Source organism: Phalangium opilio, unplaced genomic scaffold, assembly GCF_054372755.1.
Source record: "Phalangium opilio isolate 3A_F unplaced genomic scaffold, DU_Popi_V2 ptg000079l_1, whole genome shotgun sequence".
NCBI lineage: Eukaryota > Metazoa > Arthropoda > Arachnida > Opiliones > Phalangiidae > Phalangium > Phalangium opilio.
The window spans coordinates 4,467,751-4,485,004 of NW_028324187.1; the positions used below are offsets into that span (position 1 = coordinate 4,467,751).

The 17,254-nt window shown below is 33.4% G+C and overlaps 1 protein-coding gene and 1 long non-coding RNA gene across 7 annotated transcripts in view; one reads left to right on the forward strand and one right to left on the reverse strand.

Annotated features, from left to right (window-relative positions):
* Window positions 1-17,254, forward strand: part of LOC149654294 (uncharacterized) — a 56,075-nt gene that overhangs the window by 36,480 nt on the left and 2,341 nt on the right. Inside the window, exons 1-3 of one of the 2 annotated variants that reach the window (XM_089845743.1) lie at window positions 2,744-2,921; window positions 7,424-7,701; window positions 16,992-17,102. In XM_089845743.1, coding sequence (XP_089701869.1) covers window positions 2,744-2,921; window positions 7,424-7,701; window positions 16,992-17,102 — 567 coding nt within the window. Of the gene's footprint in view, window positions 1-2,743; window positions 2,922-7,423; window positions 7,702-16,991; window positions 17,103-17,254 lie in introns of those variants that run through there. The other variant, XM_089845744.1, reaches the window with a different exon arrangement.
* On the reverse strand, window positions 2,110-4,922 carry LOC149654295 (uncharacterized). Of its 5 annotated transcripts, none has more exons than XR_016370563.1 (5): window positions 4,471-4,922; window positions 4,191-4,288; window positions 3,952-4,027; window positions 2,965-3,881; window positions 2,110-2,879 (listed from the first exon to the last, which is right to left on the reverse strand). It is a non-coding gene; the product is annotated as an uncharacterized LOC149654295 (long non-coding RNA). The 5 variants fall into 5 exon arrangements; XR_016370565.1 differs by having other exon boundaries at window positions 2,965-3,109; window positions 3,724-3,881; window positions 4,191-4,908; XR_016370566.1 differs by having other exon boundaries at window positions 2,965-3,109; window positions 3,819-3,881; window positions 4,191-4,901.

The following is a 17,254-nucleotide window of genomic DNA, read 5'->3' on the forward strand; positions in this document are numbered from 1 at the left end:
GTGCCAAGCCCCTCTATTTGATGATATTTTAATAGAATGATAAGAATTTGTAAAATTTCGTTGGAGTCATAGATAAAATATTTCTCTCGTCTCACACCTTTACTGAGCGGCTTTGATCTACCTTTTTTTGGTTTGGTTTTTTACCTGACAATATAAGATCGTTTACAGTCAAATTTATTTCAAGTCCACCCCTTCCAGGCGTTGTTTAGGCGTAAACTAATAATGGTGGTTTCTGTCTACCATTCATTCTACGTCTGTTGTGTAATAACTGCTTGAAAGTACAAGCGTCATTGAAGCGAGTGATTTTCAGAGGAGGGGCTCGAAATTACCAGTATTTTAATTTTTATTGATGGTTATTTAATTGGTGATAATGATTTAATTAGCGTTTGCATACCGTGTGGAAGCGATGTCTGCTAAAAGACTTGCTTGAGTGATTGCCTCTAGTGGCGCCGTGTCGGTTAGCACTTTCTTTGCTTATGAGTATGATAAAACCCATCATGCATAAATTGAATTAAAAAGTCTTTGATTTTGATATGATTAATTCATATCGTTTCACTTAGTAGCAATAAAATGTTAATCTATGATCAGTTTATTTCGATTTTATCTGCGATCATATCTTCTTGCAGCAAGCATGCACTTTATATCGTTTTCACTACAAACGGTGTTAATAATAACTACGATCACCACAACAGTTTTGGTAGACATTCTTGAACAATTGCATTTATTTAAAACAATTTCAGTATTTTATAATCAATGCTTATCTAGAATATAAAATAGCGATAAATACAAGTAAAAAATTGTTTCCATTCATAATCGGTTTGCAAGATCACTTCCAAGTTTAAGGCTAACATAACCTTAACCTTATCAACTGGCAATACTTCAAGTACATATGATGTCACACAGCTACACAAAAGCTAACAAAATACTCACGTAAACAAGTGAAACAATCATTGAAGACTTTTATCTTCTCAGAGTTCCAATTCCGCGACTCTTTCCATTATTTGTGTCGTCGCCAAAACTCTAGAGATTAAGGAGCCCGAAGGCGCTCAAAAACTGGCTCGGACCAAATACTTAACTTTTGACTTTTAACGAAATTTCTCCGCTTCATTTCGTTATGAACAAGGAACCACGAAAACTTTTATTTATAGATTGAAACCACACTTTACAAGCTTGGCGTCTACGTGCCGTTTATCAGGTACTGCTGTATAATTATTATCATGTCTTTTAAGGAAAGGGCTATCTAGACTAAGTTGATCCAAAACCGATCACTTGCGTCATCTATACAGGGTGTTACTGAATGGTCTGTAGGGAATTATGTATAGAGGGTGTTCTTCGGGTTAATTGATTGGAGTCGAATATGTTCTAGGATATTTTGCCGTCAAGTTATGATGATCCCTTAAATTTAATTAAGAAACTAATTAAAAGACAATGCTAATTAATTTTAAAGGGAGAGTGAATGAAAAGGAAAATCAAGTGAGTTTTTAATCGTTTCTTCTACTAATTATAAGGCACAGGGAAACATCCAGGAAAATAGTTTGATATTTCATAGATAATTGAAATATGCACCTCCGTTTATTCACGTTATCAAAATTCCAGTAGAAATTGTAAATATATATATTATTATTTTGTTTGCTTTATATTTTGTGCTAATTAATAATTTAGGCCTAGAATATCTAATTTAAACAATGAATTATAAATATCCTTATAAATCCTCGTAATAGTTGGAACAATTAAATTCGTAACGTCATCAAGATTTCTTACACTCCTCCCTAAATTCATAATAATGCAAATTCAAAGTAATTGTTACTAACAGATGCAATAGTTGGTGGGAAAACCACAGTTATGCACTAATATAGGATCGCATTACGGTCTGCGGCCGAAATTAGCGTCATTTCCAAAAAAACATTAACTAGATTCGCCCATAAACGCGTCTGCATCGCAAAAATTTCGAGAAAACCACAACAATAAACATCGAATAAAAAAAACTAAACATAATCCCCGAAAACCGGAAAGCGGTCGAGTTTCCAGAAATGTATTTTATAAGACGCATCTTAACGCTTTATTAAATACAACTTTTTTTTAAGAGTAAAGAGAAATAAACGTAAAGCATAAAGTTTCCTAAGAATTTATATCTACGAAAAAATGATACACCGAGAATACAAAGTTTGAATTTTTCCACTCGGAATTTCGTATTTGGTACGTTTACGTCACGATCAACCATTAGGAAGGCGCCACGTCATGGACGACGCCTCTCCTATCAGCCAATGAAGGACGCTAGCTCCCCCTTTCGCGTTAGTGACGTTTCCGGAAAAAACCGAGATATAGAGACGAGGCTTCGGAACGTTCTCTACATCAACAGGTTTCGTAGAAATGTGACGTTTTCCAGTAGTACGTTTTCATTCATCTCCGAGGTGAGGGGAGACGGTAGGGTGTCTGGTTTTTAAGGGGAAGTCGAAGGGGGTGGAAAACTGTGGGCGCTTTCGACTCTAGCTCGTTCCGAGAGACGACGAAGACTTGTGGGGGTTACTTTTAAGAGGGGTGGGATTTTTGATATTTATACATGGAGTCTTTTTACCTGGACTTCAGTACAGTCTGAGAGACCATTTGGTACACGCGTGGACACGAGAGCGTTCCCGTATCCATAATTCTATATACATTAACAAATTTGTTTAGAAACAATTTCGTGGTTTATTATTATTATTATTGTTTAACCATCGCAGAAATATTTAGTATATTTATCAAAATGAAAACCGTTGATAACGGAGAGATTACGAACATGAGGTTCATTTCAACATGCGTTTGCCTTACGACAAAGTCCAACAGGTGTAGAACCAATAAGTGCGCGTGTAATGACATTGATTGTCAGTGCCATAAACAATCTATAAGGAATAAGAAAGTTCACAGGTTTTTCTCCAATACAAGTAAGAATTGTTTATTCTCTTTACTATCCATATTAATTAGTACCGTTCGGTTCCGTTCCATCTTTGCTTATTTGGGCCCGTCTGAGGGATTCTTGATTGCGAGCAGGGTTTTTATAGTGGCGACGATTATCTATCATACCGGCTTTTTCTCTCAATTTCGAAGGCCGCTTCAACTTGATTGGTGCTTTCTTTAAATCAAGCGGTCACGTGATTTTAGATTTATCTTGATTTTAACAGGACTTAAAACTTGTTAGTAATAGTACTTAACTTTGATATTATCAGTTATCTGTAGAAGATAGATGGGGGCAGGGGTGTTAAATTTTTCTCGGAATTTAAAATTAATAAAGATTAAGTTGGTTGAACCCCTAGTTGGAATTATTGTCGTTTGAATTTGGGTTTTTTTATGAAACACGATAAAATGTTAGCAAAGAAAATATTTTTCGCAATATTAACGGGGTTTTTAATTCTGCGCTGAAGGGTATTTAATTTTAAATTTAAATGACATTAATGATAAATTTTAAAATTTTTTTAAATAAAAAATAAAATAAATGCGCAATTTTAGCGGTAGGTTAATATAATAAAACACTTCTACATTAATAAGATTGATTTCTATAATCACGGCAATAATCCACAAAAAAAATCAGTAATCTCAACGTGTTTAGACCCGATTTCTTATAAAATAACGTAAAAAAAGCGCCTAGTAAATGATGCAATATCCTTATAACCTGAATTATATAGAGCCAAGATCTTACCCTCCCCGTATCTTATGGGAAAACCCGTGTCTTACAAATATTTCACTTACCGAGTAATCTCTTAGATCATTCCAAAATAATCTCTTTTATTGAAACGCGCGCTCCTTGAAATTGTTTTAATCAAAGTTTATACGAAAAATAGCACCTTTTTGTTAGTCTGAGTGAATCCCCGGGGCCGGAATTTATCGGGAAGGGTTGGAGAAGTTAACTGTGGATGTTTTGGTAAAGTACCCAAAAATCAATTTTGATAGGTAGCATTGCATGTAGCGAAAACCTACCTTTCCTACTAGTACAGAACCTCTCTCAGTTTATTACTATTTGTAAGTTTGTATTAAATGTTCTAACCAAGTTAATCTGAGCTTTAATTAAACTTTTTGATGTTAATAGCAGGGTTAAACTAGTTATATAAATGCAATATAGAAAGTTAAACAGTTTAGTATAAATTAACTTGTGCATAGCAGACACGGGAAATTATATTTTAAATTAATACTGCATGTTTAAATGTTACGACTAATACCTATATATAAATTTGCAATCAGGCAGCACCCTTTGATTATTTTCTCCACGACTATATCTACTATAGGGTGCGGATAGAGTTATTTACCTAAATCCATCCTGAAATGTCGTAATTTAAAAAAAATTTAGTTTAAAAACCCATGTTGTAAGCGGCTCTAAGTCATTCGTTAGTCATTTTATATAAACTTCGGACAGACGAGCCAGGAGTAGCAAGCGTTAGGTTAGTTTAGGACAACAAGTAAAACGACTAATCGGGTAATATTTTCATTTATTAAAACTACCTTTTCCCGCGGAGAAGCTTTTATCTCTGGATTTTCTGAACTCGGGAATGTGGCCAGCAGGGAAGCGGTAATGCAGGGGAAACTTTTGTGTAACATTACGAAGCGAGTTCGTTTTCTCTTTTTCTCGGAATCGCATTTTTTCGCTTATTAGTCACGCGTTTTGGGCTCAAACGATTGGATGTCCCTGTTGTTTTCCTCTCTCTCCCGGACGGAGAGAGAGAGAGAAGAGTATCGAGCACTTGAGGGTGGATTCAATATCACCCCCGCCGGTTACTCCTAGATGGCGCTACCCGTTTTTACAGACCGGCCCTGGTTATAATCTATTTGTCTAAAGTGGAGTAGTAGTCTTGTAGACACTACACTATAGAGTGTGTTTGGTCGGTGACGATTTGTTTAACAAAGGGAGGTTATTATTGTATTACCGTTTAGTTTGCCTTGATTTATTTTGATACTAGGGTGTTTTTGTTGGGTTTATGAGGGTTTAATAGGCTGGAGGAATTGGCCAAGGGATGTGGTTGTGTGTGTAAAAGAAGGGATAGTTTGGTATATTATCGTTTAAGTATACTTTTAAAAGGGTGTTTTGATTTTTATAATAAAGCTTAGCTTTGGTTGCAAAATGCAACTTAAAATTAAGTTCTCCCGTTTATGGTATATGAAGACTGAAGAGGCATCCAATGCAAACTGTATAATCCAGTTAGAGACTTATGATAATGATTGTAGTTGTAGCAAGAAGTGATATCTAGTTTATTAGGGAGAAGGTATAAGATGCCCAAGTATTTTTCCGTGCCATAGTCCCAGTCCCCCTTTCAAATACAAGGGGGGACGTAAAAGGAGGCCGGCTATTTCGCCTCTCCTCAGTCGGAAAATGCCTAATTTTCGTCGTTCGCGTCGCGCTGTCGTGAGTTTTCAAGAACCAACGAGATGCCGGCTGTAATTTAGAGGCTGAGATTAACTCCGGACCTACGTTTGGACTGGAGATAAAGCTGGAAATTTTTGCCGAATTTATACCTTCTCCTTAATAAACTAGATATCACTTCTTGGTTGTAGCTTGAACCTTTTGACGGTTTTGGGGAGCTAGGTGAAGTTTCTAGCTATCATTGCTAAATTGATAAAGAATATATATTGATAACGCGAAATATTTATTGAATTTTAGTTCCGGATTTTGAACTAAGAAAGTTTTATTTGGAACTTATACTTATCAGACATCGTTGAGTTTTTTTCTTCTCTTTTTCGAAACACTGTTAATTTTCTATAGATTATGAAATTTGAGCTCTAATATAATTGGCTAATATAAATAATTGCCGAAGCTTTCTTTAATTCTACTGTATTAAAAGTTAAGAATAATAATGGCTTACTACTTCTTTGGTCACTAGGGAATAGTGTATCGAATTCACATTGAAAATTATTATTAGAAGAAACCATGTTAGAACAGAAGTTTAACGAAGCTACTTATCCTAGACTAGAGATGTGAGTCGGTAATTTACCGTCCGTAAATTACCGGTAATTTACCAAATACCGCGTAAATTACCGTTTTATATCTTACCGTAATTTTACAATGGTAATTTACCGGTAAATTACGGCGGTAAATTACCGTGGTAAATTACCAAACATTTTTATTACGCCTTAAAACTTCATTTTACACTTAAACGATCAATTATTTCTGTGTTTACTTTCAAAATGACTCACTAGGCGCTACTCGCTAGCCAGTACTTACAAAGTTGCACTACAAATTAGTCTTTTAATAAATCTTTAATTAGAAATCAGATTAGAAAGGCCACGGCTGCCGTCTTGGTAGCAAAAGCCGCAAATACGTGTAAAGCAGTCAAGATAGTGATCACAATTAAACGTTGTTTAAAGTAATGGATTGTAAGTACAGGGAAATATAAATTACCAAAAATTACCGGCTGAACGGTAATTTTTGTGTTCCCTAAATTTCAATCGGTAAATTACCGGTAATTTATCGGTAATTTACCCGGTAAATTACCGTTTTTAAAAATTACGGTAATTTCACATCTCTATCCTAGACCTTGCGAAATGATTTATTTATGGATTTAAATATTACTAACCGATAAAATTTGTTCTTAATTGTAATTAAACTTTAACTTATTATTAGATATGAAGGATATTTAAATTTGATCATTTATCTATATATATTTTTACTATATAATTCTTCGAATCGGGATCTTTTAATATATATAGATAACAAATTAAAATAAGATTTTATTTCATTTAAGTTAAATTGGTGTGTCTTTGGTCTTCATATCAATGGAATGTTTGAGGGAACGGTTAATAAGAATTGATAAAATATATCGTATCGCTATTGTCATACCTTATATTAGTTCCGTATTGGAACTATCGTTTAATTCGGTAGAAAATTAAGGAAAATGTTTTTCGACAAGTCTTCATATTAATTTTAATCCCTTGATTTACAATGGGATTGTGTAAGAATCAAAACTTGTTGTAAATGGATATGTAATGAAGCGAATTTTATATAATAGCATAAATATAATATATTTGACAGGTTTTTATAATGAATAAGCCAAGTTAAGGTATAGTCTCACTAATTTATAGTTTAAATAAGAAAACTTCAAAAAGAAATTAATGAATTAATGAAAAATTATGATGCTGTTTTTGAATAATCACCTACTTTTATGTCTAAGATGAAATTAAATTGCAAGAAATACAGTACGTACCTTTGTTTATGCAGTGAACTCCATTTTAAAATATATTCTAAACACTTCGTATCAAACTGATAAGAGAAATTAAACAAATATCATTCTGCTTTTTAACGCCATCTATATTAAATTAAATTATGAATGAAAAATTTTCTTTGAATATTTCTTGCGCTTAAGAATAAGAGTTTCTTTCCGAATTCTTCAAATCGATCTGCCTCCTATGAAAATGGCTGAAATTTCTTGAAATCTAAATCATTTTCTTTAATTTTCATTTTCAGACTTACAATACCTATTTCAAGCGACGATAGTAGGAGTATTATCAGTAACGACAATGAGCGCACCACTACCTCTTCGCAATAACCAAAACTACAAGGGTTCCACGATACCGTCTGACCAACCAAAATGGGTCAATCCGTGCGGCTTCCCGGGACACGTCTTTGACCCCGAAAGGGACATGAGGAACGCCCCAAAAATGCCAGTAGAAGAGATTTACACTAGAATCTTCAAAACGGCGTATTACGCTCATACGGAGACCAACAAAATCAAAGCTGACTTCGTAAGTACTTCATATAAGTTTTTATCTCGCGCAGTATGAGAATTATCATTAAAATTTAGCATAGTAATTTGGTGAAAAAATATCAATTATTTCTTCAAATAATTGATGTTTTATTATGTTGTCTCTCTACTGAAAATTTTTAATATCTGGCTCTTCAGTCATTCCATTTTGTTCACTTATCGTTTACTTTTTCTAGTCTAGACAGTTTTTATTAATATAATAGTGGTTTAATGCAAAATATTGAACAAAGAATGATAAGTTTATGCTCTTGAGACATAGTTTCCATGTGTAACTAGTAACTACAAACATTTGTCTCGGCTTTGAATGTCAAAATCATAGAACTCAATGATAGAAATATTTTTGCAATTTATCGGGTAAACTTTATCATACACTGTTTAGTCTTATGTAGAGAAATTCTTTCAATCATTTGCATGTTCATCAAAATTGAATATTTAGTAATCATCACTTAAATTATATATTAATTCAACCCGAGCAAACCAGTTAATTCATTTAAAACAGTGTTGATTAAAAGAAAAAAAACCCGTTGTGTTTGGAATAAATAATATGAATGAAATGAGCAAGCAAGCTTTAAATACAATCCCATTGTAACCTAACTGGCCCTCCTTATTTGTTAACTTTCCACAAATGGAGTTGAAAAAATTAAAGAATAAACTAAATGAAAAAAAAATAATAATTCTACTTTTCATTAACCACTCCCAAACCAACCAGCCCACTTTAACTCTATCATTGTTGAAAAAAGAACGTAGCTTTTCCTCCGCTTGTATCTAGTTACAACGTGGGATTTTTTTACTTCTCTTCGAAACTGATCCCACTTAAAACGGAAACCTACGGCGTGAAAAAACGTGAATTAAAAGCAAAAAACAACACTCGGAATACAAATATTACTCGTAAACTTTACATTTAAACGTGTTTATACGATTGTCTATAGTTTTTCTCTAAAATAAATAGGACAAAATAGGTTTTACGGTTTGATATACCTGGCGATTTAGCATTTCTCATTTTGCCATCTCTACTATCATTAAACCATTCGATGTAAGGATAATTATACCTCTAGGGAATCTGGGGATTTCTTCTAAACGAATTTTAATTCCAAATTTAGCTTTTATTTTTAATGATGAGCTATACGTAGTACGCCTACGCGTTGCTAGATGGCGAATGCTTTGTCGATTTGAATTATATACTCATCTATAACAATCACTACTTTCTTTCGTATTCGAATTAATGTTACGTGTTGCTACGCCGCAGTTTTCCCTGTAACTGTATTTTCTCGCAGTTAATTAATATTAATTTCAAATCGTCCTAGTTAATTAAACAGAATGATTATCCTAAATTGGTAGGAATTTTAAGGGATCTCTTAAATTTTAAGGGGTTTTTTAGGGACTCTTTCTCCTAAATTTACAGGGGGGTTTTTCGGACTCTTTCTCCTAAATTTACAGGGGGGTTTTACGGACTCTTTCTCCTAAATTTACAGGGGGGGTTTTACGGACTCTTTCTCCTAAATTTACAGGGGGGTTTTTAAGGACTCTTTCTCCTAAATTTACAGGGGGGTTTTTAAGGACTCTTTCTCCTAAATTTACAGGGCGGTTTTTAAGGACTCTTTCTCCTAAATTTACAGGGGGGTTTTTAAGGACTCTTTCTCCTAAATTTACAGGGGGGTTTTTAAGGACTCTTTCTCCTAAATTTACAGGGGGGTTTTTAAGGACTCTCTCTCCTAAATTTACAGGGGGATTTTTAAGGACTCTCTCTCCTAAATTTACAGGGGGATTTTTAAGGACTCTCTCTCCTAAATTTTCAGGGGGATTTTTAAGGACTCTCCTAAATTTTCAGGGGGATTTTTAAGGACTCTCCTAAATTTTCAGGGGGATTTTTAAGGACTCTCCTAAATTTTCAGGGGGGGTTTTAAGGACTCTCTCTCCCAAATTTTCAGGGGGGTTTTCAGGACTCTCTCTCCCAAATTTTCAGGGGGGTTTTCAGGACTCTCTCTTGTAAATTTTCAGGGGGGCTTTCAGGACTCTCTTGGCCTCTCCTAACATTTACAGGGATTTTAAGGTTTTTCAAAAAATCCATAGGTTTTATTGACAGTTGGGTTCTTCTGAAGGAGAAAATTTTTGTATTTGTTTGATGGAGTTAGAAAACGAGTATCCATTACCGGCGCTTAACTATTGCTGGAGGGTCATTCAGTATAAAACGTTTCACTCGTCATCGTATATTTATACTTATACACACTTTCACTATCTTTAAAAATGCGTGGGAATCAAAAAAAAACTTTAAAACTTGGGGTTTTCCCTGTGCCGGTTCTTAATCTAGAATTCCAGTGCTTGTTATCGTCAAAGCTAAAGAAGTTCATGGGGTTATATTTGTTATGTTAGAGGAGTTTCAAATCGCGTTTCAGAAGGGCTGGATGTGCTGGTCGATTGCGTATCGTTGGATAAATTCTAGCTCCTTGTTTATGTAAAACTATTTATCGAAGCTATTTAATAACATTTTGAAATCCTTTTTGGATATGGAGAAAAAAAGAGAAATCGGAAATGATATGGCTGTTTATGTGCCACGCGACCGTAAATTCCATAAAAGGATATATTAATGTTAATTTGCAGGAAATAATTTTAATTCATAAAGGGTTATAATACAAATTGCAACGTAGAAAATTACTTCGGATGATACAATATCTCAGGCCCAAACCGCTTTATCTAAAAGGCTGAAAATTTGCATAGACGTTATTCTTGAGTAATAGGCACGCACTACGAAAGATTTTTCTAATCCGTAGCCATCTTGGAAAATGGCGACCAAAAATTAATTACAATCTTCTTTATGGAGCAAAATTTACGCGTTTCAACCGATTTCAATAATATTTAGTACACTGGTTCTCTTTACTCTATAAACCGGCTTTATGGCTTTTCGGGTTCAATCGCCGCCATCTTTTAAAATGGCGTCTAGAATGTAAAAAATGTCCGGACGAGTGCCTTTGCTACTAGTACCTTTATGAAACACAATATTTGACCTAAAAAAGTCAGAAAATAATCAGGGAATTTAAATTGAATTTTTTTAAATATCAAAACATTTATTTATTTTTGTCCTCTGAGGTTCTGATAAGAATTTGATCTTCCAATAAATCCCTATACAAAAATTTCTTAAACAATTTGGCCAATCGATTCACCTGTTGGCGAAAATATTTTAGCGTAGTTTTAACGGAATAGAAAAAAATCTTTTACCCCTAATGAAAAAAAAAAGTTCAAAATCTTTCTTATTTTTAAAACCTATCTCGTTTAATAGATCAGAGTTACATACTACGCATTTTGCAGGTGTTCACGTAGGTAGTAAGTTCCTCTTGTAAATCTTAAGATGTCGTAAAAATCTTTTTAAAAAAATTATCACGCAAATATTAACTCGAGGAGGGTTAGCAGCAAATGACTCAACCTTTTTTTTCTTCCTTTGGCCAGAAAATGCCAACACGAAATATAGAAGCATTTTTATATAATTATCGTGCCTGCCGGCTCTTTAACGTCGGTGCCTTTCTTATAAATTTTTTTTATACTTCTTCTTATGGATTTGAGCTTGTCGCGGCCCCGAGATGGAAAACTCCGGCTCACCCACCGTGTCTGAGAAAGGCCCCCGGGCCAACCGCTACTATACCCGAAATGCCAGACTGCTTGGTGCCGATTCTTTTAACTGGTTTTTCTCGGTTCTTTCATTCTCTATATCTCGCTACTGAAAAATGTGGAATGATTTATAAAACATCCAAGGATTACCACATTTTTATAGTGAGTGATTAAACAAGAGGTACCCTGAACAATTTCATCTACCTAATTCGTAACTTTGAACGGAATACCTATTATATCTAAAGATAGTTTCCCGCTATGGTTTAATGAAGAACTTTTATGATAATCTTTAGGATAATTAGTATTTAAATAATGGAACAAATATCAGCCCCTGATTATCGTAGAACTAGGCATCGGTATGATCATTAAACTTTATCGACTGGTTCAAAAAGGAACATTTAATATCATAAAATATAGTTATCGTCATGAAAAGGAGCATTTTTTATTATAACTATGGGAATTGCAACAAAGAGGAGCATTTTTTATTATAACTATGGGAATTGCAACAAAGAGGAGCATTTTTTATTATAACTATGGGAATTGCAACAAAGAGGAGCATTTTTTATTATAACTATGGGAATTGCAACAAAGAGGAGCATTTTTTATTATAACTATGGGAATTGCAACAAAGAGGAGCATTTTTTATTATAACTATGGGAATTGCAACAAAGAGGAGCATTTTTTATTATAACTATGGGAATTGCAACAAAGACGAGCATTTTTTATTATAACTATGGGAATTGCAACAATGAGGAACATTTTTTATTATAACTTTCGGAGTTGCAACAAAAAGTAAGATTTTTTTATCATAAATATGGGAATTGCAACAAAAAGTAAGATTTTTTTATCATAAATATGGGAATTGCAACAAAAAGGAAAATTTTTTATTATAACTATGGGAATAGCAACAAAAAGGAACATTTTTTATAATAACCATAGGAAGTGCAACAAAGAAGTAACACTAAGAAAGTGCCATTTATAATAACAGAAATTGCAATAAATCTAAAAGATGATAGCAACGTTTCTTAAATCGGCTTGAAAACCATAAATATCTAAATCGCCTAAGCATCTTAGATGAAAACGTGTTTTGGGAAAGGAAAAAAGCCCAGACCAGACAGCATGGTGCCACGAAATATGAGACACAACTTTTTAAAATCCCATGAACCTTCTTTTAAAACTCAAACCCGCCGATTAATGATAACAGACTTAATAATCTCAACCAAAAAAAATTAATACGTAATTTCACGGTGCATTTAAAATAAAATATCCGTCTAATTTTACGATTTTCCAAAATGAAAAAAAAAAAAATTAAAATTGAAAAGATAAAAATGGGTAGTAAGAAAAATAGTTAATTTATCTTTTAAAAATATCCTCCCTCGCTTCAGGGTGGTATTTTTCGACATGATTAAAGCGGTATTACAGGTATATATGGATCAGAAACATTTTTTTCTTCTTGAACCTGTTGAATTATAATTCATAACCCGGGAGGGGGGAAGTGAAGATTTAGGGGGGATAATCATTTATTTCCGAGGCTATATAGTCTATTAAATTAACCCGTAGATAATGTCATTATTATACCATACAGAAAAGCCCGTATCATGTAGCACTTCTTTGAAATTAAGTGTAGTAAAAGATATTGTTAATGAATGAACGCCGTTATACCAAGAAAATCTATTTAACCTTGCGTATATTTTTTCATTCATTAAAATATTTTTTTTTATTTTTGCCAAAATACGCTCGACAATTATCTCTAAATTATTATTCGAGGTATATGACAATTAAGTATTAGTAATCGACTAAAATAGTGTGGATAATATTTATACAGGATGTTGAGGCATTTAAGTTTCAAGGTGTTAAAATTTTATTATTTTTTTTCTTTTAAATCTCTAACTGGAAAAATTACAGCGATTTTATTATGACTTGGTGACATATTGAGCTAATGATTTCCAGTTTAAGATAAAGGTGTATTAATTACGATGTTATTAATTTCTTGGTAGTGGGTGTTAATTAATGAGAGAAAATGTTTTTTCGCAGTCCATTTTTTTAAAAAATTAAAATTAAAAAATTGGTAATTAGTTACTTTCTTGGAAGATATCTTAAAGGTCACTCTTCGTTATTTTCTTGGATTGTCGGGCTAATAACTCTTTAAGTTCATTGTACACATGTACACGTAATCATTTTAGCACTTGACTTAGGGGATAGTTTAGATGACAGTGATAGAAGATTTTGTGGGGTGAAGTTTTTTCCTTTTCGTTTTTTTACATGTTGCGGTTCATGTTGAACATTTTTTGTAGAAAGGATATTTGAAGGATAGGCCAATAAGATTAAGAGGGCGAAGTCTAGACTCTAGACTGGATAACCTACAGTCTATGTCGGAGTTTTTATATTTTTTTCCAGTTCATGTCGGGATTGTTAAAACATTGAATATATTTTGCATAGTAAGTAGCTCGTTTTTATTAATATTATATGAAAGTAAAGTAATTTTAATAATATTTTACCGCACCAGATTTTAGGGGCTTAGTTATGAAAAGGTTATTTATAAGCTTATGAAGTTATTCAGTTGTATTTAATTAAAAATTGGACGATAATGCTTTGAATTAAGCATGCTTTTTCACACCATATTTACCACCTTGAATCTCTCACATCATGTTATATTTAACTAAACTAACTAAATTGAATTGCAAATAAAATTTGCGCTGTTACAACGATTGAAAGCGATCAATTTACCAAAAAAATAAGGACACGTTTTAAAAATATTTTTGTTAAAAATATCAAACGTTAAAATCCTTTTATAAATTCAAAGTTCGTATATTCGCGGCTATAATAGCAGCAGCAACGCTGGTTTCTCTGACCTAAAGTCTACAAGAAAATGATATGACGCCTACCCCTAAGGGCACTCTCCATTCCAAAAAGATCTACGTCATAATGAAAGTTCTTAAAAACGTTAATAAAACCGCTTTTTCTATATCCTCGTGCCCTTTAGACTAAAGTATCCCTTAATTTCTTCGATATCTTTGAGGATAAAAAAATTTAATACCAGAAATATTAATAAGGAGATTGAATCTTCTAGTTTTCTCACCCCTTATTTAATGTACGAGTAACAAACCACGAGAAAAGACCAAGTTCCCTTACATTACACTTCATTCTTAATAGCGATATGAAACCCAGTGGGCGTATTTGTACTAGAAAGCTTTCAAGGGTTAGTTACATCATCGTAATAAATCGGCGAAATTTTCTCTTACATATTTTGCGATAATAAATATTGACGATTCAAAAACGAGGTGAAGATACATCGGTATTGTTTTGTGATAGTATCCAAAGTTAATTCTAAATTTAGTAATTGTTTCAATCATTTTGCTCATAAAATGGTTTGATCTTAGAGTCCAATTCGAACATAAAGTAGATATTTAATTATAAATTACAAATTGATTAATTTATCCAGTGAGCACGAAAATAGAGGAGAGTCGGAGAGACCGAATTCTCCGTCAGCCCCCCTTTCAAAAACGTTACCAGTGCCAGTGGCTCTCTAGGAGCGTGGCGCACATGCGCAATCGGCGCAACCGAGAGAGAAAAAAGTCAGAGAAGTTTGTATACATTATTACGGCCGAGGCCTGAGTTTTACGGTGTCGGGGTCTCGGCGATACTCGAGCCGCTTCGCGAATCGTGCGTGCCTACAGTGCTTCGGCGACGGTACTTATCAAATTTGTTTCTTGTTTTTAATCTACTGACCCTTTCCAGTGTTTTATTTATAACCTCTCAATATTCAAAGAAAAATAATAAATATGGTTATAATAAAGTATTGTTATTACCGTGGCTGTCGCAATAATTCGAGGCATTGGGACACTGCTCTACCGTACGAAATAATCCATCTTTTACATAGGTCAAATATGGTTTTATGTTTGGGGAATGCCGGAATGAAATGAATATAATATCGGGGCTACAGTTTTTCGTATTATTGTAACAGTTTTTGTAACAACATTTCTTATAGGAAACCATTATTAGGCTTACAAATTATTAAAAATTGTAAATTAACCGTAGACAAAGCTACAGTAACCACGCTGAATGCTGATCTCTAGTGTGTAATGTTAGCCTTTCTCTAACCGTATTTTCGGGTTTACCCTTTTTGAATTTCCCTCTCAAAGGATCACGTGACGTCTTACTCCTCGGCTGTGCGCCGAGGTAGATGCGCGTAAGAGCCAGGGTGCCCGGCCGTTATAAAGTACCTTCCCTCTTCTATCTCTGACTCTCCTTTGGATAATGTGCTCCCTGATTTATCATTAGATTTTTACATGTATTCAACAGTTTACATGTATTTATATCTTAATTCAGACAATTGCTGTTCAGTTCCCAGTATTACCTTAACACTTTAACAATGACAAAGAAATACTGTTCAAAAGTCATTGAACGGTTGGTTCAATCTTTTGGTCAGTGATTTCTCGACGTAGGTATTACAATGAAGGCACCCTCCGTTTTATTTTTATTTCTGTCTTTCTTTTGCACCCTTTGCTTTTAACATTTGATGACGCTGGCATCACTTAATAATAGAGTCAATCCCACGTAAACGGATGCGAACGCGACCCACTTGTTTGTATTTGTTTGGTGACCGGTTGTTTGAACTTGCAAAACATTTCCACGCGGAGGTTCTTTTTCTAAATGACAGACTCTGCATGTCAGAGCCCATTGTGTGTTTGTATTGAAGGTAATTACTCTAAATATATATATTCAGGTTAGAAAACCGTTAAACAATCGAATAAGGTTATTTGAATTTTAAATTTATAACATTAATTTAGTTTTGGGGATATTTTCAAGTGTTAGCATGATATTTATCAGGTTAATTTTCGGTTAAATGGTGAAGCACCCAATTACCACTTGTCCTTGCCTCCAATTCGTACTCCTTTTAAATCAATACTACAAAATTATTCAGAGCACTGATAATCGCTTATACCTTATCACGTTTCATATAAAATTTTAACTTCAAATAAATACCACAACTCTATAAACTTGTCGTCGGAAGTTTGATCTGTGTTTTATCATCAACAGAAAAACTATCGCGTTATATAATGACTGGGGAATTTGTACGCGTATTATTATGCCTTAACTGTTGCGCGTACCGTTCAGTATGCTCTGCCCATATTAGGAAATTCAAAGTTATCAAAGTAGAAATGAAAGCTAAAATTGAAGTAAACAAACATAAGAGTGTTTAACAATATCGTGCATGGGAAATAAATTTTAAACAAATTAATTTTGGTTTATATATAGTTGTGGTTTACTTTCGATCCGAGATGACGTAACACAATACAAATTTATCTATCATTTCTACTTCGAATTCTGCAATGGCATCCTTTTTTTTTAAACCAAAAATTTCAAAATGTTTCTAATTCCACCTGAATTTTTTTTAATATACATTTATTTTATTCCATCACATTTCCATAAATCTCCCGCATCCATAGCTGTCATAATAGATATCACCCACGCTTCATTTCGAACAAAAACAGTCTAAAAGACCAACCACATTTCACCTACGTAATCGCGTTATTCGAATATTTATGCAAATTCTTTGTTTAATATTTTATTTTTACTTAACAAATTTTAACACCAAAATTATGAATAGGATATAAAATGGCAAATTGTACTTAATTTTCAATTTTTTTAATTTATTTTGTGCTATAGGTCGAAACTGAATTTGAAGATGAAAGCTTTGAAGAAGGCGTGGCCTCTTATCGTCAAGAATGGCTTCCAATTATTCCCAAACCAACCGTGGAGCATTTTAGCACTATAACGGTATGTAGTTCATTATTTCCGTTAAGGTTTTTGAAAGGCTTATAGTTTTTGAACACTTTATTTTATTTCGATTTGTTTTTGATATCGACAAATTGAATTTACTCATTGATATAGAAGTTCATAAATTTTATATTATTTCTGATTTTGAAGTC